Source organism: Ursus maritimus, unplaced genomic scaffold, assembly GCF_017311325.1.
Source record: "Ursus maritimus isolate PB19 unplaced genomic scaffold, ASM1731132v1 scaffold_6, whole genome shotgun sequence".
Lineage (NCBI taxonomy): Eukaryota > Metazoa > Chordata > Mammalia > Carnivora > Ursidae > Ursus > Ursus maritimus.
This window is the reverse complement of record NW_024426774.1, coordinates 85,182,885-85,203,034: the sequence shown is the minus strand read 5'-3', so window position 1 is coordinate 85,203,034 and position 20,150 is coordinate 85,182,885. Positions and strand designations below refer to the sequence as shown.

Below are 20,150 nucleotides of genomic sequence, written 5' to 3'. Positions count from 1 at the left end.
CTTTTTTAAGATTTTATTTATTTATTTGGGAGAGAGAGACAGCATGAGGTGGGGGAAGGTCAGAGGAAGAAGCAGACTCCCCGCTGAGCAAGAAGCCTGATGCGTGACTTGATCCTGGGACTCCAGGATCATGACCTAAGCCGAAGGCAGTTGCTTAACTGACTGAGCCACTCAGGCGCCCTTAACTAGCTTCTCAATGGATATACATTGTATATCCATATTTGTATTTTGGGCAGAACATTCTACACATTGCAAGATGTTTACCACCCCAGTTCCCACCAGCAAAGTGAAGGATGTTTCCCTAGTCATTGTAATAACCAGAACCACCCTCATCATTTTCGCATATCCCAGATGGCTGCCCTTGGCTTTTCAGTTACTTAAGTCAAGAATTTCCCCCTTTTTCTTTATTCCAGTTGGTTTTCTGACATTTTCAAATAATGACTAGTGACAGTCTGTCAACATTTTGGGGTGTCAGGGATTTAATCCTTAGCATGTCAGTTGATCTGGTATAGCTTGTTAGAGCACAGGACTAGTTCTGAGAGGAGCCAATGGCCAGACAGGTACTTGTCAACATGGATAAATGAAAAGTTGTCCAATTCTTGTTCTGGAAAAATGGCACAGAGAGACAGACCTCAGCATATTAGGGCCAGTCTTGGATACTGGGATGACAATTGCTCGACCTAAATCAGGACAACTGCAGTTTACAAACCCAAGATGTACTCCCTTGTGGGCAACCAAGTGCTGCCTCCTTTGGGAGATTAAGAAAGCCACTTGGAAGGGTAATACCGAGTGAAAATGAGATGAGAACTCCAACGTGTTCAAATCAGTAAGGATCCTTATAAGATCCACAAAGATGGTGACTGGGGCTGTGAGACCAGGGCAGTGGTGGGAACTGGTTTAGGGAAGGAGGGATTCAGGCTTTGGCATTCTCTCTGAGCAGCACAGGTTTTATGAGGGGATGCTGTGTCCTGCCTCCACATGTCAGGTCTAAGTGAGAGGAGAAACATTTATCTCAACACTGAAGGGACCTAGAGATGTTCTAGTCCTTCCTTCCCTCTAGTATGGGCCCAGGGTGAACCAGCAATGGCTCCCCTGCCTACGGGACTGAGCATAGACTCCTCTTAGCATTCAAGCCTGTTTCAACCACAGCTCCCCATGCACTAGTGTGTGGTCTTACACCAGGCATCAGGCCTTGTGTTGCCTCGGATTATCCATCCACAAAGAGTACGATGGCAGTGCTCACCTCCAAGTGTTGTTCCAGCTGATACCAGAGTAAGTGTTGGCTGCTACAACCATCATTTTAGGATTTCTGCTGCATTCAGTAAAGAGCCAGAGATTGGATGTCAGAAGTCCTGGCTCTGCCACTTATTTAACTCAGAGCTAATAGTATAATTTCTTAGAGTCTTGATTTCTTCATCTATAAAATGGGAATAAAGACCATATCTCAAGGAGATGCTGTAAGGATGAAGTGAGATAATGTTTGTAAATAAAGTATAAGGAAAAGATTTTGGATAGTATGTCAGTCCCGCCATTTGGAAAGGCCCCAGGCCCTGGCTCCCCCTGCCCTCTAAAAAGCACAGTTTATGGAGAGATTCACAGGGAGGCATCCAAGGGGCTTGGCTCCCTCTCCTACGAATCTTCACATAACTTTGTGCATCTCTCCCAGATTCGCCCATCTCATGAACAGCCAGCTGTGTGTTGTCCTAGCAGCTCTGCGGAGGGCTGGCTGCTCTTACCCCCTGTAGCTTGCCCGGCAGCACCCAGTATGGCTCTTCATGAAGAAATTTAAATGAAGGCTGGCCTGTGGAGCTTCTTCCCTGGGAAAGAAGTCCCAATGCTCCCCTACGGCAGACATGCCACCTTGTAAGTTAGACACAGAGATGTGACTCCTGCTTATAACATCCGTAGGGACTGAAGCCTCAGCTGGAGGTTCGGCTTGGTGACAAATGCCCCGTATGCAGGTTGAGTGGTCAAGCTTCCTTGATTAGAACGCTGTTCTCCCTGTGGGTGTTAAACCAGCAAAGGGAAGTTAGTTCTGTTTGCTTAATGAGCATGGGTTCAGAACACAGAAAGAAGTTATGTGACTTGAACGTAAAATGGCGCCAGGTCCTGCGAGGTTGCCATATCCGCCTCTGTAGTCGGGGTAGCCCTGCCCCACAGATGTGTGCGTTGTCCAGCCGGGAACCCCTTCCTGACATATGGTGATAGGCACTGCCTACATGTCCTCTGTCCCCCTCTTCTCATGCTCTCATTCTTGACACTTTATTTCTGGAGAGGGTTTGGTCCAGCTTCTGGAGCTACAATAGGCTTGAGTCTAGGTTATAATGTTCTGTGAGCAATGTGACCTGAGACAGTTCATTTCACCTCTTCTAACCTCGATTGCTCATCTAGCAAATGAGGATAAGAGTGTCTTTCACTGAGGATGGGAGGGTTAAGTGAGCATGTAGTATACTTCTTCATTATGGTGCTGGGCCCTTATGATTCTCCCCACCCATAACCTGTGCTTTTACACATTCAGTTACTTTTCGTAGAAGAGTAAAATGACTCCTTGCTAAGCTTTCTTCCAGCTCAAGGATATATGTGATAGACAAAGAATATGGGTGGGTGTCTTGATTATGAAGGCAATGAGATCTTATTTCAAGAAGCATCCTGACATGTTTCAGGCTGGTAGGGTAGCCCTCTGCCAGGCATTGGTCTATCTGGCTGATGTGGGGACAGGCCCACTTTCTGGAGGTCGGGGGCCTCCTGAAGCCCCTCCTGTTGGTGGATTCCAGGCACTCTCCTCCTCGTGCTCCAGAGAACAGTTGCCTACAGCTTGGGCACTGTGAAGGTCAGACAGACAAGGGCAGGGTGATGAGTGTGCTGGTCTGGGAGGTCAATTCCAGGCACTTCTCGAATCGATGGACCCAAAACACTTTCCCACAAGAAAGGAAAGTGAGTCATCTGGAAAAAGTCACTCAATCTTCCAGGCAAATGAGCCACTGGAGGAGAGCTAGAGGTCCTGCACACCCACCAGCTTGTGGCTCAATACTTACCGCCCAGCCAGTGATCTCTGGCATGTGCTGGATATGGCTGTCTTGACATTCCTGGTCTCCTTAATGGCCCACCACCCTGTGCTCCCCACATGGAAGCATTCTGCGGTGGTAGGCATGTGAGCCGACGTACTGGCCAGCAGGGATGCAGTGTGGTACCTGCCCCCTCACAGTCCTACTCACTTGGGCATTTCTGCTCGGGCCCATTCAGCCTCTGCCCCCAACTTCACTGCTCGCATTATCCAGACACAAGACCTCTCCATGTTCATTTTTATTTAAAGACTCAGAAACACAGGCATCATATTTTGTCATCACTGTCAATTCTTCCAAAATCACACGCTGACATTTGTGTATAACAAAAACATCGGTGTGTATGTGTGTGTGTGTGTGTGTGTGTGTGAACTGTGCAAAGTACTAAGAACTTCCCAGACAGGCAGCTGAGCTTGTTTGGGGTGCCAGGGCCTGGCATTCACATGGTGGTGAGGCTGGCAGGAAATTGCCTGCCCACTGTCTCCCCACTCCACTTCTGAGGCCCTTTGGTGGACCAGATGTCCCTGTCACTTCAGCGTCCTCTGACCTCAGTGGTGACTATGGACTCTACCGCATTCCTCAAAGCAAGTCATCTTGGCTGCCAAACGCCACTGATAACCAAGATGTATAAATTGCTGGGCCAGAGTAGAATGTGAGGGTTCAGACAAGGTGTTGGTTTCATCTTCGTAGCCAAAATGAGTTTGTTCTTTACGGCAAGTTGGCCCAAAGGGTCTACTTCTGTTCCTGCTCTTGTCTGTGGGCTAAATGGTCATGAAGGCTGATGTTTTTGGCTGAATGTGTTTGAAAACAGCCCAGAGCGTGGGGTTTGGTCATGCGCTTCCCTGCTTTCTGGGAATCCCACCCCAAAGGATGTCCTGCTGATAGCTGGCCTATGGCATTGCTTCCTTCCTGAGGTCATACCAATGCCTGCCCCAACTCCGCCACAAGAGAGGCCAGCTGATGCCTTGCAAAGGTACTGGACGCTGGCCCCAGCTCTCTGCTGTGAGGGGGTGCTGGGCCCTGGCGGGCTGTTGCTTCACCCACAGTCACTAGGCTGTTCAGCGATTCCTACCTACCACGAGCATCGTGTGGGCAGTGGCTGGGAGAGGAAAGAAGGTCCAAGTTAGTCTATCTTGTTGCTTGGTAACTGCCTTCGTTTTTTTAAAAAAAAAAAAAAGCTTTCCTTATTATCTGGGAATCTGAGTTAGTTCTGGTCTCCCTTGGGAACACGTGTCTCACTCAGCATGTTAATCCACGCACGTTATTGGTGATAGCATGATTTTAAGCACGCACATGATTTTTGTGCATGGTGGGCAACTAGTTCGGCATCAATGGCAAATGGAAACCTTCTGGTTGTCATTAACTCATGTACAGGGCTCCCTGGGTTTAAGCTGGATTTTGTCTTTCTTTGATTTGGAGCAAATTTCTCAAGTCTATTAAATCTATGATCATCTGGAGAGAGGAGAAGAGCCTTTGTCTAGGCGTGATCCCACCAGCATGGTAGCCACCTGGCTGTAACAAATAGCCAAGTCACATCCCCAAATTAGGAACTCTGAAAACAGGCGTTTGGTGTATCAAAGGCATCGTCACATTAGGCGAGGGAACGTTTCTGGATTTTGTTGCATCTTTGAAAACCAGGGGATCCTGTTACCAAAGGCTAATTTAGTCAGCCTAATTTAAACTTGAGTGGCTTCATAAAAATAAAGAGAAGGGGCTTATGAATTGTGACTTTGAGCTGATAAGAATGTATTCTCAAGGTCTGACTCTCTTGAGAACGAGACCGCCGCATGACAGGGCTTCTCCCGTCCGTGTTCATGGGAGGTCTGGGCTGCTGGGCTCAGGAAGGGGCCTTGATGGACCCCGCCAGGCAAGGTCCCAGGATCAAAGGTGCCCCTCCTCCTCTCTCTCCTCCCGGTTCCCTTGGGTTCTGCAAGTTTGCAGCAATGCCTCAAATCCCTTTTCTCCTCATTATACTTCCAGTCTCTAGACCAACACTTGTACTGCCTGATAGGGAAACATTTATTTAAAAAAAAAGAAAAAAAGAAAACCGTCACAAGGTGGTAAATCTGAACTCTGGTTAAAAACTGCACGTTTCAATACTGAGAAATCATATTTTGATAATGCTAATTGTAGTAATTTTCTCTAAAGCAATAAAAGGAAAATTCTGCCTTTCTAGGCTGGGGTTGACCTTCCTGTTCCTTTTACTGCCACACAAACGCAATTATAGTGACGCTTCCTTGAAATGGTTTCAGTTCTTGAATAATAATTATCACTGTCTAGACATAGCGTGGGGCTTTGGTAAGGGTTTAAAGAAATTGGCTTTTTCCAAACTCCCTCCAACCACTTAAATGGATTCCCTCTTCTCCACGGAGCAGTGGCCAACACTGATGTTGAGTATGTGGGCTTTTCAGAGTTTTCCAAAATTCACATGGTACGTATAAAAATTCTGCCCACTTGATATCAGCTCAGACATTTCTTTCTTTCAAGCTCAACCAAGTCATTACTGGTTTTACAAAAAGGCAGCACCAGATGTATGAAAAATAGGCAATGTATGACCTATTAGAAATATAGAAAGTCTAACAGCTTTACTTTAAAAAGATGTTGTTAGAAAGAAGCAATGCAAAGGGACAGTGGCGGCAAAACGAAACGTGTGGCTTAGAACATGGGTAGGAAACAAAGCCAAGTGCGATCTCGTGCCTCCAACAGGAGCTGCGTGCTGGGCTGCCCCAGGGACTCTGGGGACCCGGCGAAGGCCCTGGGCCGGGAACACCCTTGCTGAGTGGCCAGGTGGCAGGTGACTGAGGTATATAGAGAGGTGATGGAGCAATCTGGACCCCCTCCAAGAAGCCCAGGGAGGCCTGTAAAGACACTCTGCCAACGCCCTGGGCCCTGTGCCCGCCACCCAAGCCCTGTGGCCCTTCCCCCTCTTCCAGGCTTGCATGGGCAGCAAACAAGAATGCTACCGCCTAGCGGTCCGTTGCAGAGCAAATCAACCCGCATCAGCAGCTTCTCTTCTCAAAGATCCTTCTTTACAGTTTGCGCAGAGGGAAGCATTTTGTCGGAGAACAACGGCAGGGTGCGCTCTTGGTGGGGGGTTGTGGGCGAAGGCACGACCTCCACCTCCCCCGGCTCCCATCCCCATCCAGGGGAGCCTTGCCAGGAGCCTCGAAAGGGGCCTGGGACCCTCTGCGGCCTTGACTTCCTCTCCTTGCCCCCTGGGGATCCGGGGGAGCCTTCGTGTGCCTGGGGAGCGGGGTGTGGGGAGCGCGTCCTCAGAAGCTCTCCACAAAGCTGCCTGGGAAGAGACCAGTGCGGCCGTTCCTCTGCAGGGTCCCCTTGTACCAGCCGTCCTCACGCTTCTTGTGCACAAAGACGATGTCGCCTTCCTTCAGCTCAATTTCCGCCTCGCTCTGGGGAGGATATGAGACCACGACACGGTACCTGCGGGAAACAGACACCACATTGGGTGAACCTGACCCTAGGCTGGAGGATGACCTCTGGGGCCGACTCTTCGCTCTTCTTTTCCATTTCCATTCGGTGTAAATTATTATAATTTGGGGCTACTTCCCCTACTTTAAAAAATTTCTACTTTGATTTTAATTTTTATACAACCGTTTCATTGTTTATTAAAATTAAAAAAATAATTTTCCCATGGCATCCTTTTGGACCCCGATCTATGCAGCTGGAACGTTGCTGCCTGACTGCAGTCCCTCCCTCCAGCGCATCTCAGACCCTGGCCTCCCCTGGGGAGGAGCAGCTGGAAGAGGGCAGCTGCCTCTGTGGGTGTGGAGGCTGGGCGGTGCGTGTGGCCGGACCCACAGCTGCAGAGCACCCACCCAGCAAACGGCCCCTCTTCCCAGCCCAGGGTGTACACTTCAGCTCCTGCTGTCTGCCATGGGCCACAGGAGAGGAATGTCAGCCAGACTAATGGCCCAGGAGCAGAATGACCCATAGCCTTCAAGGACTGGGTCACCCATGAATAGGAAACGAGCCAGGGGAGGAGCCATGTACTGGAGGGTTGGTGATGCTGGGCCTTAGAGGCGCCAGGCTTGACCTGGATTAGAGGGGCCAGCCCCGGGAAGCACTGTCCTGCTGCTCTCTCCTCCCTAGCAGTGCCTGGGCTGTGGTCCTGGCCCACAGGCTGGGGCGAGAAGGGGGGATGTTCCTTTATCCTCAGTCTTCCTTGGGCTGCTGTCTGTGAAGGCCTGTCCCCAGGGTCCTGCCTCCCCCACCAGCCACAGCTACACAAATGGCCCCTGAAGGAGATCATCCTGGTGTCCCAGCAGCCGGCTTTCCTGAGGACTGTCAAGGGGCTCTCTATGTGGAGCCTCTGACCTGTATGTTCTGGTTTGGGAGAAACCAAGGCATTATAAAACAAAGGAGATCCTACATCAGCATTTCTTAAAGTGTGGCTGTAGTCTTCACGACCCCTGGGTCAGACTCCTGGCTCTATCCTGGACCTACTGATGAATCTCTGTGGATGGGTCCAGGAGTGTGGATTTTTAACAAGTTCTATGGACAAATGTTTGCTTGCTGCTGTCTGTCAAAGTGAAAGTGCTGAGCAAGTCTTTATTCTTCAGCCACCTGTGCAAAGGGCCTGGGGCATTGGCCCATTGGGGTCAGGACAGGGAACCCATGGTTTGGGGCAGCCGGGGTTGGTACTCTGGAGGCTGGGGGATGATGCACAGGCAGAGAAGACCCAGGCCCCACTCTGGGAAGTGCCTGGTCCCAGCTTGTTCCAGGTTGTGAGAGTAGGGGGCAGAGAGCAAGGTGGCTCCTGAGGCCACCTTGGCAGGCAAGCAGGGCTCCTATTGCTGAGGGAGCAGGGCCAGCTGGGCAAGCTAAGTGCTTTGGAACGGCTGCAGGTGTGGGAGCGTTGAGCCAGTTCTCACTGCTGTCCCTGGGCCTCAGACATGGACTTTTGGGGTATAAAGGAGGAGAGAAAGGACAGTATGCCTCTCTCCTTCCTCCCAGCCCAGAATCTCTGCAAATGGCTGCCTGCAGCTACTCCCCATGGACAGATGGGCTCTGTGTCTGTGAGATCTGTGAGATCAGCCAGCGTGTCACAGGCCACACGGTTCCCACATGTCCGGCACCCAGGCTGTGTGCGTGACGGCAGAGACCAGTGCTGGCCCTGCCTGTGGCTCTCTGCCATCCTCCACCTCTTCTCCAAAGCCCTGCCTCCTTCTCTTCCCTGAGGAAGAAAAGGCAAAGAGTGACATGATTTCCCAGGCTTCAAACACAAGTTTTGGCTTTTGCCTCAACTGCCAGATGTGAAGCAGCAAGCAACTCTGAAAATGTAATTTGCTAGAAAAAAAATAATTTGGTGCTTCTGAGCAATTCAGCGATTTAATGAGCCCAGATGGATGATGTGGGCCTTCTGTACAAGAGTCGAGCGTTTACCGTTCCTGTGCAGATCATTCCAAGACTCTGAGCTATGTTTCCTGCTGCATGAAAGTAACTGATACTCCCTGTTCTAGACGCGAAGAGCCAAGTGAACAGTTAAGGACAGCAGCTACTCCCGTGTTATGACTGTGGTGTCACAACTCAGAAGAGACTTCCCCGGGCTGAGCTAAGGTTATGTCAACCACAGATCGTTTTCAGACATAAAACTCAGGACATCAGAAGGCTCAAAATCAGAACGGATTCCTCCCACTGCCCATTGCAATTTGCTTTACATGTGAGGTATGGCGTGTCCTCCTCCTGGTCACCTGCTCCCCTCCCAACAACGGGGGTCACGGGGGGCTCTCTGAGTGGCAGGCTCTTCAGAGCAGTTGCTTCAGTGCTGTTGAGGACGTGTGGTCCCCAGGCGGGTAGAATGTGGTCATCGCAGAGCAGGGTCCCTCTAGGAACTTGGAAATAAGCGTATGTCTGTCTCCTGAACACTAAACTCTAATACCAACACATGTCTTAGTTGCTTATTGCTGCTGTAACAGATTTCCGCAAACTCAGTGGCATAATTCAGCACAACTTTGTTACTCACAGTTCTCTAAGTCAGACATCCAATATAGTCTCACAGGATGCATTCCTTCTAGAGGCTCTAGGGGATGCACCCCCTGTATTCTGCAGCTCCTAGAAGCTGCCTACATTCCTGGCTGGATGCTCCTTCCTGCATCTTCAAAGCCAGCAAGGGCCCCTCGAGTCCTCACACTGCATCACCTTGACCCTCTCTGCTGCCTTCCTTTTTTACTCACGAGGACGCTGTGGTCACACTGGGCCCGCCCAGATAATCCAGGATAATCTCTCAATTTTAGAGTCAGCTGGTCAGCAACCTTTACTGCGCCTGCAACCTTCATTCCTTGAGACCATGTGAGGCCACAAAGTCATGGTGTTGGGGATCAGGGCATACATCTTTGGGAAGCTGTTACTCTGCCTACCATGGCACATAATAGATCAAAGCCAAAAAGCTTTTAAATCCTAACAAAACCAAACAACTCACAGGCTGGTAAGAGGTGAGGACGGATACATCGAGTGTGTGAACCTGTGGGAAAAACGACGTTGCCAGTCAACCGCGGGGTCGGGGCGCCAGTCAGGACTGGAGGCACCATCACTCCGTTCTAGATGTCACACCACTTCATACCATTACACACATCATTTCATATAGGACTACTGTTCTTTGTCATGCATTCATAACTTCCCAAGTATCGATCTATGTGTTTTACAAATATTATAACTATCAGGTATATCCCCGCTTTGTAGATGGGGGAACGGGGGCTCAAAGAAATGAAGACACCTATTTGGGTGAACTGGCGGATAAGTGGTCAGCGCCTATTTCTCAGAGCCACCACTCTGCAACCTCCCCGAGTGTCAGAGAACCCGGAGGCAGGCATCCAGAGGACGGGTGGTGGGACGGCTGGTCCAAGAACTCCGTCGTACCTCCCAGGGTCGGCATTTCCCTGCCAGGGAGACGGGGTATTAGACAGTGTTACTGGATCCCATAACTACACTGCTCTTATGTGTTCCCCAAGTACCTTTCAGAAATGTGGCTCTCTGCATACACTGTCCATAGGGCTTAATATATCCAGATGGCCCAAAGATTAGGTTCCCGAGGAAGGGTTATGAATGGGCACTCTGGTTTACACATTAGGTCTATGCGTTTGGCTCCTACAGGTATCCTGCGAGCTGGGCCTCCCTCTAGTGAGCTGACTTGCAGGCCTGGCCCAGTGGGCCTGGGGGGAGCTCTTCATGGTTCTCTCCACTGGGTGGTCTCCCTCCAGCCCAAACTTCCTTCCTCTGTGAGCAGTTTGGAGAGCAGCTCCCCGGGGCCTCCCAAATCCTTAGGAGGGAAATGGAGAGATCCGAGGGAGCCTGTACAAAGGAGACACCCCAGACATGCAGCAACCACAGCCCAGCTGCTCCGCTCAGGGTGAGAGAGGCCCCCTCCTCAGCATGCTGGTGGTGGGAACCTCCTCGAATCTGAGCCCCAGCTGCCCTTTGCTTTTCTCCCACCTTTGAACCTGCAAAGTGGCCTTGCACACAGCAGGCTCTCTGCAGATCTGTGGCCTGCAGACAGAGTGCCCAGGCCTCTGCAGCAGGGAGGCTTTTTACAGCTGCTCCCCTCCAGCTGCGAGCTAAGTTTTATTCGCGAGCCTGCAGGGCCCTAGGCCAAGTGCTTTCTGGAGCTACCCCAGCCCAGATACTGAGCCTTTCCATTGTTAAACCCTCGCTCCAACCTGCTGGGGCTCCCCAGGACACGAGGCAGCCTATAGGCTGCACAGGGTGAGGGAAGGGGGCATTTGGGGGCTCATTAGGCAGTAGTTTGGTTTCAGGCTGTATTTTGAAAACTCTCATCACTAATGAGCTGCACAGCGTGCTGGGGACAAGCAGGGTGCCAAGAGTCTCCGGGTACAATAAGCCCTGATTAGATGGAATATTCACAGAATGAGAGTAATTCTCTGAACTTTCTAGTTAATCATAGACTCCCATGATTTTTTAGAATAGGGTGTTTTAAGACCTTTTATGAAGGAGTCTGGAAGTCGAGGGATCTGAAGAGAATAGAAGCCTAGGGGAGATATGAGAGCGGCTTTGAAATATCTAGGTCTGTCATTCTCAGGAGTCACCACTTTGTGACCTGAGGCAAAGGGACTGGGAACCACATTCAGAAATCACAGGCAGCTGGGGGTTGGTCTTGTGGAAGGAAGAAGGTTCTGACATGAAAGAGCTACACAAAGTTGGAGGAGGCTCCCTGGAGGGAAGTAGAGGAAGAGAAAGTGTGTGTGTGTGTGGTATTTGTGTGAGGTATGTGTGGTACGTGTATGTGTGTATGTGGTATGTGTGTGTGGTATTTGTGTGAGGTATGTATGGTACGTGTATGTGTGTGTGTGGTGTGTGTGTGTGGTATTTGTGTGAGGTACATGTGGTACGTGTATGTGTGTGTGTGGTGTGTGTGTGGTATTTGTGTGAGGTATGTATGGTACGTGTATGTGTGTGTGGTGTGTGTGTGTGTGTGTGGTATTTGTGTGAGGTATGTGTGGTACGTGTATGTGTGTGTGTGTTTGGGGTGTTTGTGTTGTGTGTGTGGTGTGTGTGTGTGTGTGGTATTTGTGTGAGGTATGTGTGGTACGTGTATGTGTGTGTGTGGTGTGTGTGTGTGGTATTTGTGTGAGGTATGTGTGGTACGTGTATGTGTGTGTGTGGTGTGTGTGTGTGGTATTTGTGTGAGGTATGTGTGGTACGTGTATGTGTGTGTGTGGTGTGTGTGTGTGGTATTTGTGTGAGGTATGTGTGGTACGTGTATGTGTGTGTGTGGTGTGTGTGTGTGGTATTTGTGTGAGGTATGTGTGGTACGTGTATGTGTGTGTGTGGTGTGTGTGTGTGGTATTTGTGTGAGGTATGTGTGGTACGTGTATGTGTGTGTGTGGTGTGTGTGTGTGGTATTTGTGTGAGGTATGTGTGGTACGTGTATGTGTGTGTGTGTGGTGTGTGTGTGTGGTATTTGTGTGAGGTATGTGTGGTACGTGTATGTGTGTGTGTGTGGTGTGTGTGTGTGGTATTTGTGTGAGGTATGTGTGGTACGTGTATGTGTGTGTGTGTGGTGTGTGTGTGTGGTATTTGTGTGAGGTATGTGTGGTACGTGTATGTGTGTGTGTGTGGTGTGTGTGTGTGGTATTTGTGTGAGGTATGTATGGTACGTGTTTGTGTGTGTGTGGTGTGTGTGTGTGGTATTTGTGTGAGGTATGTGTGGTACGTGTATGTGTGTGTGTGTGGTGTGTGTGTGTGGTATTTGTGTGAGGTATGTGTGGTACGTGTTTGTGTGTGTGTGTGTGTGGTATTTGTGTGAGGTATGTGTGGTACGTGTATATGTGTGTGGTGTGTGTGTGTGGTGTATGTTTGGGAGGTTGTGTATGCGTGTATGTGGTATGTATTTGGGGGTATGTGTGTTCATGTGTGTGGTGTGGTATCAGGTGTGTGGTGTGCGTGTTTGGGGGTATGTGTGTGCATGTATGTGGTATGTATGTGTGGTGTGGTATCAGGTGTATGGTGTGTGTGTGTGGTATGTGTGTTTGGGGGTGTGCATGTGTGTGTGCCTGTGTGTGGTATGTGTGTGGTGCAGTAAGTCTCCTCAGGGCCTGGTGATTTGCTGTAGGGGAGGCACCTCATGGTAATGGGTCCTGTACGGAATGAGTCTGAACAGCCGGTGTATCTCGGACAGACAGGGGTGGTGATCAACCGAGGAGGACCCAGAAGCATATGCTGATATCCTGGCAGGGCTATGACATGGTGCATACTGTTTAAAGGGCAGAGACACCCAGGTCCCTTGGTGGGCAAACTGTACATTAGGGCGACTGCTGACCATGCTCCTCAACATGGTTCAGAGCCCAGGCTCTGTGGTCGGAAAGCCCTCAGTTCAATCCCTGGCTTGGCTACTAACTTGCCATGTGATCTGGAGCAAGTGACTTCGCCTTTCAATAACCTCTGTTTTCTCATCTGTAAGATGGGTGACTGAATCCGTAGGGTTCTTGTAAGGACTGAGGTAACACACACTAGACACTTGGAACAATGGCAGAGATGGTAAGCTGCGCGCACAGCATGGCTGTTCCAGGTGTTTATGGCTGGACTCATACTGGTTGTCGAGTGTCCGAATATCACTCCAAAAATGCTAACTATCATTCTAAATGCAGGAGTAAATGCGGACTTACACTATAGCTGTTTATCAGAAATCCGTGACAAGCTGACGCTGTCCCTCCACCGCCTGGAAAGATCGTCCTCTCTGTGGCCTTGGATCTCAGCACCACAGCATCGGGCCAGCCCTAAAGCCCATCGTCTGGATATGGCTTGGCAAAACAGCCTGTGGCTGATTTGTGTGGTCCGAGACCTAAGAATACTGTTACTTTTTTAAATGGTTGAAAACCAAATCAAAATAAGACTATTTCATATAAGAAAATCACATGAAATTTAAATTTCAGTGTCCATAAGTGGAGTTTTACCGGAATACCCACCCCCATCGTTTCTGTATTGTCTATGGCTGCCTTCACGCTGTCACGGCAGAGCTGAGTAGTTGCGACTGGGACCTTATGACTACGACGTCTGTGAGGCCCAATCTGGGCCTTGACAGAAAAGGTGTATCATCCCCCATCTAGACGGAAATTCAGCTCACCCTGCCTTAGCACCGGAGTTTAGTGGGTGCTCAGGACGGTGGTGACCTTCTCAGGCTTCAGGCACCAGGGGACATGGGAAAGAGCTGGCCATCAGTCAGTGTGGCTGGGGCGGTGGTGGTAGGGGATTCTGACAGAAACACCAAGATTGCTTTCTTGGGAGCCTGTTCACATTTTTACTATTTAAGCAGTGTTCCAACGAGAAGACACTTAGAAGGGAAAGTACTTCCCCGCTGTCCTAATTTGACACCATCCCCTCTCTCTGCAGTGCCTTCCAACCCTTATCTGAGCTCTCGAAGGACTACCTCAAAGGGGCCCATCCACTGAGCAGGACACCAGCCTCCGACCCATTGTAAAGTTCAAGCACCAGAGGCCCGCTTCCCGGTAGAGTCAGTTTGTTGCTCTGTAAAACTCTAGGCTTACCTGTGAAATTTCTGGTTTTGGTAAAAACAAATGAATATGGGCAATTTTGTATGGTTCAACCTAACAGAATATATACCTTGAAGCCAAATTGGTTTCCCACAGGGTTGAGGGGATGTAGTCCCTCACTAACATCGTTGCCCATTCTTCGGGCTCAGTACTCCTTCAGTTCTGCCAAATGTCCTGATGAATCCCTTGCAAATCCCGAACTCGGGACCCAGGTGGGTTCAGAATGTGAAATATGCTCCCCTTCATTGCCAAATGTGTTTTATCTGATGCTCACCAGCCAAGCTCAGGAGCTGAGTAGATGTGGGTAAGAGGGACGTTTGGTAAATTTAATCTGCAGAACATGCCTGTCGTCACTGTTTCCCTCAATGGCTCCAGTCTAGAGACCAGCCCACACCAAGGTGCCAGAGGACATGAGCCCACCCTCCCCCTTACCTCTCCCTGGACAAAGGCTTGGGCTCGGGACGGATGGCAGCCATGGAGAGAGGTGCTTGCCTGGAGGGGGATGAGGAGAAGTTCAGATCCAAGGAGCCCGCCTTTCTGTGCAGTGGCTCCATCCCCACGGCCCCCTGCATCTCGCTCTCTATGGGGCAGGACCCTGCCCTGCCATGGATGGACAGTGAGGACACTTCAGGCCCTACTGCGCCCTGGAGTGAGGTGTCCGCCGCCACTTGGGGGTCGTGGGTTGGAGAGATGGATGGCGGGGAGCGAGACTTCTTCTTGGTGGATGCCCCAGCGAGAAGCTTCAGCAGCCCACTCTTCTTCTCTTTCTGGAAAGACACATAGAATTGAAATCCAGTGGGTTAATACTCCTAAATGCCCTTGTTGTTAGTGAGTGGGGAGGGAAGTATAATCTTATTTAGAAACTTTAAACATAATCTCATAAAGCTGGTTAGAGGAAGAAAACAGAGCTAAGACTGAAAGTTTCTCCAACTTGTGTTTTCCTTTCTTTCCCCAAACCTGGTGCAAGTGCCCAGAACAGACCAGGAGGCCCAGTGGCAGGCCAGAAGGCACTGCTCCCAGGAGAGGGTGCCGTGGGGGGCCCTTCCCGACAACACACTCCCCTCGCCATCGCAGGACCATCCCAGATGGGCAGCTTCACTTGCCATGTCAGAAGAGCCAGCAGTCAACATAATTTGCTTCTTTTTACCCAAGAGGGGAGTGAAATGATTCTACATCAGGCTTCCTGAGATTAGCTCCTTTAAAGCCTGTGTTTATAGAACCAAAGCCCATGTAACCCGGACTCATCTTCGTTTGGAAACCCTGGGCAGCACGGTATGCAAACCTCCTTCTGCACAGAATTATTTGTACCACACAGGAACCCTGCAGTGTGTATGAGTGCGTGTGTGTCCAGCACATATATTCCCTGAGAAAGTTCTTTGCAGGCGGGAAGGACCACTGTCCCAGAGCCAAGGGCAGCTCCCCAGTGAGGGCGACTTCTCTCCCCTCGAATTCCCTCAGTGGAAAATATCCTGATAAGACCTCTTCCCCAGCAGATGCTTCCTTATTTTTAGAGAAAGGGCTGTTATGGGATGTCACGGCTCCTCACACACAAAACCAGCGACATCATCAGAAGGATTGGCCCTGACAACCCGGGGCTATCGATGTCCTGCCCCACTAGGATGTGCAGACCTCTCTCCTGCTCCCAGCTCACTCACAGTTCTCGCGGAGGTCTCCCACCGCACTCTGCAAAGCCATGCCACCTGCCGGTGGGCCGAGGCGCACAGAATCTCCACCGGAGGCTCTGCTCAGGACTCCCTTGGCCCTGAAGGACCTTCTCTCCTTAGTCTCGCGGGGGGCTCAGAGCAAACTCTTGATAAAGAATGGAGAGACAGGCTGGGGTGGTGACACAGACCCAGAGGATCCAGGCAGCATCCTCAGGTGGCTGGGAATTCTGTGTATCGCTGTCAGTGAGTGGGCATGTCAGCCTCCCTCTGTGCTGATCACACGGAAGCACGTAAGGAAGCATGTGAAGCATTGCCATTGAACAATGTATGTGAGTCAAAGAGAAAGCGTGTACATGCAGAAGTGCTTTTAGAAAAACACCCTTGCTCTGGGATTTGACCATTTTTATGACCTTACTTGAATTTTCTTTTTTCTTTTTTTAAAGATTTTATTTATTTATTTGAGAGAAAGAGCACTGGAGAGAGAGCATGCATGAGCCAGTGGGGAGGCAGAGGGACAAGCAGACTCCCCGCTGAGCAGGGAGCCTGATGCAGGACTCGATCCCAGTACCCTGAGTTCATGACCTGAGCCGAAGGCAGACGCATAACCACCTGAGCCACCCAGGCACCCCTAGAGTTTAGTTTTCTAATGTTCAGTGGAAATCAGGTGGCAGGGGGATATGAGCACACGGTTTAAGACAGTGGCAGCACACGAAGTCTGAAACTATAGCCACCGAGTCAGCAATGGCCATCAAAGAGTCACGCTTTGGTCACAGGGCTGAGCAGACCCTTAGGCAGGCTGAGGGGATATTTCCTCTTCCCACCTTTCTTGTCTGCATCGTTAGAGGCTACTGGGGGAGGTTGGGTTAAATGGTGCCGACATATTCTTAAAATGCACGTATCTAGGAATGTGCATATCCTTATGCTAAGCCAGTAACACTTTAGTATGAACAAGTCCATATGTTTTTCTCTACTCTTAGCATGGATATTGATAGAAAGAATGGAAGTAGATGTCCTAGATACTGTCCCTGGTGAGGAATTGCTAGCATGGGCGAGCCCCAGGCTGGTGGGGAGCAGGTGGGTGTGGGGTAACACAGTGAAGGTCAACCCCCTAAGTTGCCCAGCTCTGCTCTGCTTCCACATCCAAGTGCTTGGGAGAGCTTCACGAGTTTGGCCACGAGGGGGCGCTACACAGCTGGCTCAGAGGCATCCTTGTCTCCCAAGTAGCTGCGGCTCCTCAGGCCACTGCTATGGAAAGGTGCTGGCAGCTGGTAGGGTGTGTCTGGCTCCTCACGATGACAGTCTCGTAACCCGAGGCACTGGAGGTGGGAGGACACACTGCAGGTGTGAGGGGTGGTGTCTGGTGGCTCATGGCTCTCTGGGTGCTCCGGAAGGGTGAGGCTGCCCACTAGAGCTAGGGAGCCAGGTGGACACCCAAACTGAACACCCAGACACTGCTAGGCCAACTATCACCAAAGCTACTTGCTATCAAATGCTCACATTCCAGTTACCAATCCAGTGGGATGGTGAAGCTGAAGACAAGTCAAAGTAATTTAATTGTATATGTACAGAAGTACATACAGTGACATAAAATTAGGTACAGTGTGCAATGGGTCTGCAGCCCTTCCCGTGCCCCGAGGGGAGATGAACTACCGCCTGGCACCACCTGCAGCTCCTGAGGGGCTGTGGGCCCACCTGCCTTTGCTGCCGCCGTCTTGGGCTGGGCCTCGCTGGGACAGACCACGGAGAGGGTGCGGACCAGTCCTGGCGTCAGGCCAGTGGGTTTCCGGGACAGAGCGGGAAGCCTGGACACTCTGCCAGTGAACACGTGTGTGGGCCCAGTGCAGGACAACCCCTCCAGGCCACCGTGCTGGATTGTCAGTGGCACCACTGGCGGAGGGTTCTGTTAACAGTCCATGAGTCAGGACGCACATGCCAGTGGGACAGCGCCTGCCGTGAGAGATGCTGGCCAGTGTCCCAGTCAAAGGGGCTCCGTGTAGGAAAGCATTTTCACAGTGACTGTCCCCGTCACCCTGGGACAAGCTCTACTATATCCAATTATCTCATCTCTATTCAGAGTCCATGTCCCTGGCCTCTTCCTCATATGTAATAAAGGTGGAGGAGATAGGACAAGAACGTGCCCAGGGCAGGTGGGGAGCTGCCTCTTAGAAGTTTCAGGGGTGAAACCACAGCCCTACCTGTGACATCCCAGCAGGTTAAAAAAAAAAAAAAGGAAAGGACCAGGACCCAGCTGTCAGCCAGCATGACAGTGCTTATGGCTCCTATGGTGGTGTTCTTCTGCCTCAAGAGCAGAGGAGAGGTTTGATCAACAAACGCTCTCTTGCAAGGCGCCACCTCAGGACAGAAACCTGGAGCCACGGGCCACGCCGTGGTGGGGCATGCTGTGAGGAAGAGAAGACGGAGCCACTGGGCCACTTAGCATGTTTGCAGGGAAGTTTGGCCTTAGCTGTGGTTTGGAAACTGGTGCATGAATGTGATGGATAATTTTCCTGTCTCAGTTCCCCACGATTAAATAGGACAGATTATTTTCTTAATTTGATTTTGCCAAACACTGATATCACGACTGGAAAACCCTCTCCTTTGCCATCCATGACAGAATTCTTCTAATACCTTAAGTATTACAAGTTGCTGTGGAAGTTGGTGAACTAGCAATCCCCATCCGCACAGAATTCATGGAGTGAGGACATAGATGTGCCAAGCCCTTCTCCTGGCGGTCGCCCTGTTCTGGGTGATGCCGGTAAGAATCTGCTGAAGGGCACCTGGGTGGTGGGAACAGACTCGCAGATCCATTTTAGGGTCAACACCATGGGACAAAAAGAAGTTTTAGAGGACACAATTTCAGGTTAATCTGAACTAAAAGTCTATTAAAAGAAAGATGGACTTGTCTGGGTTTCTCCTGGGAACAGCACTAAATTAGGGACTCTCCTGAGCCTGGTCAGGCCCAGAGAATTGTGAGGCTGTTATAATTTCGGGGTCGTTGTAGGTATATGCCAGGAGAGTCACCGCTGTCCTACACCATTTCCTGCCGGCATTCTGCTGCCTTCATCTGTGGCCTCCATTTCTCTTTCCGGAGGAGGGTCACTTTCCATCCCCAGTCCACGGTGCAGCCATTTCAGCCTCGTGGGGGGAACCCAAACAGTCTGAAGTGTGGGAACAAAATGCCTCCCTCTTACAAGCCCTGCATGTGAAAGGCACATCTGCAGAGAAACATGCCCTCATCTTCTGTCTTCTCCCAAAATGAGTGATGGAGTACTCCTCCTCTGTGCAGCCCTTCACCGCGCTCCATGCAGGCAACCCTCTCATGTGGCCTCCCTCCCTCCCCTTCCTCTGCCCCTAGAACAGGAGAGGAGCACAGGGGCAGCCCAGGCCAGAGGCATGAAGGCCCAGGTCTGAGTCCTGGCTCCGACAACACCGAGTTGTTAAGATGACAAATGGAAGAGTGCTTTTTTAAAAATATATTTTATTTTTTTATTATTTTTTATAATAATTTTTTATTATATTATGTTAGTCACCATTCAGTACATCCCTGGTTTTTGATGTAAAGTTCGATGATTCATTAGTTGTGTATAACACCCACTGCACCATGCTATACGTGCCCTCCTTACTACCCATCACCAGCCTATCCCATTCCCCCACCCCCCTCCCCTCTGAGGCCCTCAGTTTGTTTCTCAGAGTCCATAGTCTCTCATGCTTCATTCCCCCTTCTGATTACCCCCCTTCTTTATCCCTTTCTTCCCCTACCGATCTTCCTAGTTCTCATGTTCCATAGATGAGAGAAATCATATGATAATTGTCTTTCTCTGCTTGACTAGGAAGAGTGCTTTTTAAACTATGAACGCATGTCACAAATATTTGATTGTGCGGCTGCTTTTATGATGTGTTTACATGATGTGCTATTTTTAGGTTTTTTGCCAAACACCCACCACCTAGTTAGCTCCCACGATGTTTTTGTTATATGAGTAAAAATAACTTCGCTTCCACCTGAGGCAGGTGTCCCACTGTTAACCCTCATCTTGCCTTGGAGAGACCCCACAGGCCAACACAGGGTACTCTCCAACTTCAGGTACAAAGAACCAACTAGGGAGTTGGATACAGTGTAAATGTTGACCCCACCCTCAAAGATTCTAACTCAGCAGGTCTGAAATGGGGCAAAAAAAGTGATTCTGATCCAGTACCCAGGAAGGGATCAATTCTAAGCCAACGGTCACGTGTCAAACTGCTAATGACTTCAGAAGACTGCAGATAGTGCTGTGAGAACGCAGAGAAGGGGCCCGCTTCACAGGACAGTGAGGAAGCGAGGACACTGGTTCGTTGAGCACCTACTAAATGCCCAGAGCAGGGAACATGCATGGGTTTTAAAGCCGTGCTTGGGAGTGTTGGCC

The 20,150-nt window shown here is 50.3% G+C and overlaps 1 protein-coding gene across 1 annotated transcript in view; it reads right to left on the bottom strand.

The window, feature by feature from the left end:
* Window positions 1-3,290: 3,290 nt before the first annotated feature.
* The window catches only part of SH3RF3 (SH3 domain containing ring finger 3), a 389,783-nt gene continuing 372,923 nt past the window's right edge, over window positions 3,291-20,150 (bottom strand). Inside the window, exons 9-10 of the mRNA XM_040623720.1 lie at window positions 14,519-14,853; window positions 3,291-6,503 (exon numbers count right to left, since the gene is read on the bottom strand). Coding sequence (XP_040479654.1) covers window positions 6,335-6,503; window positions 14,519-14,853 — 504 coding nt within the window. The 3' untranslated portion in view covers window positions 3,291-6,334. The remainder of the gene's footprint in view (window positions 6,504-14,518; window positions 14,854-20,150) is intronic.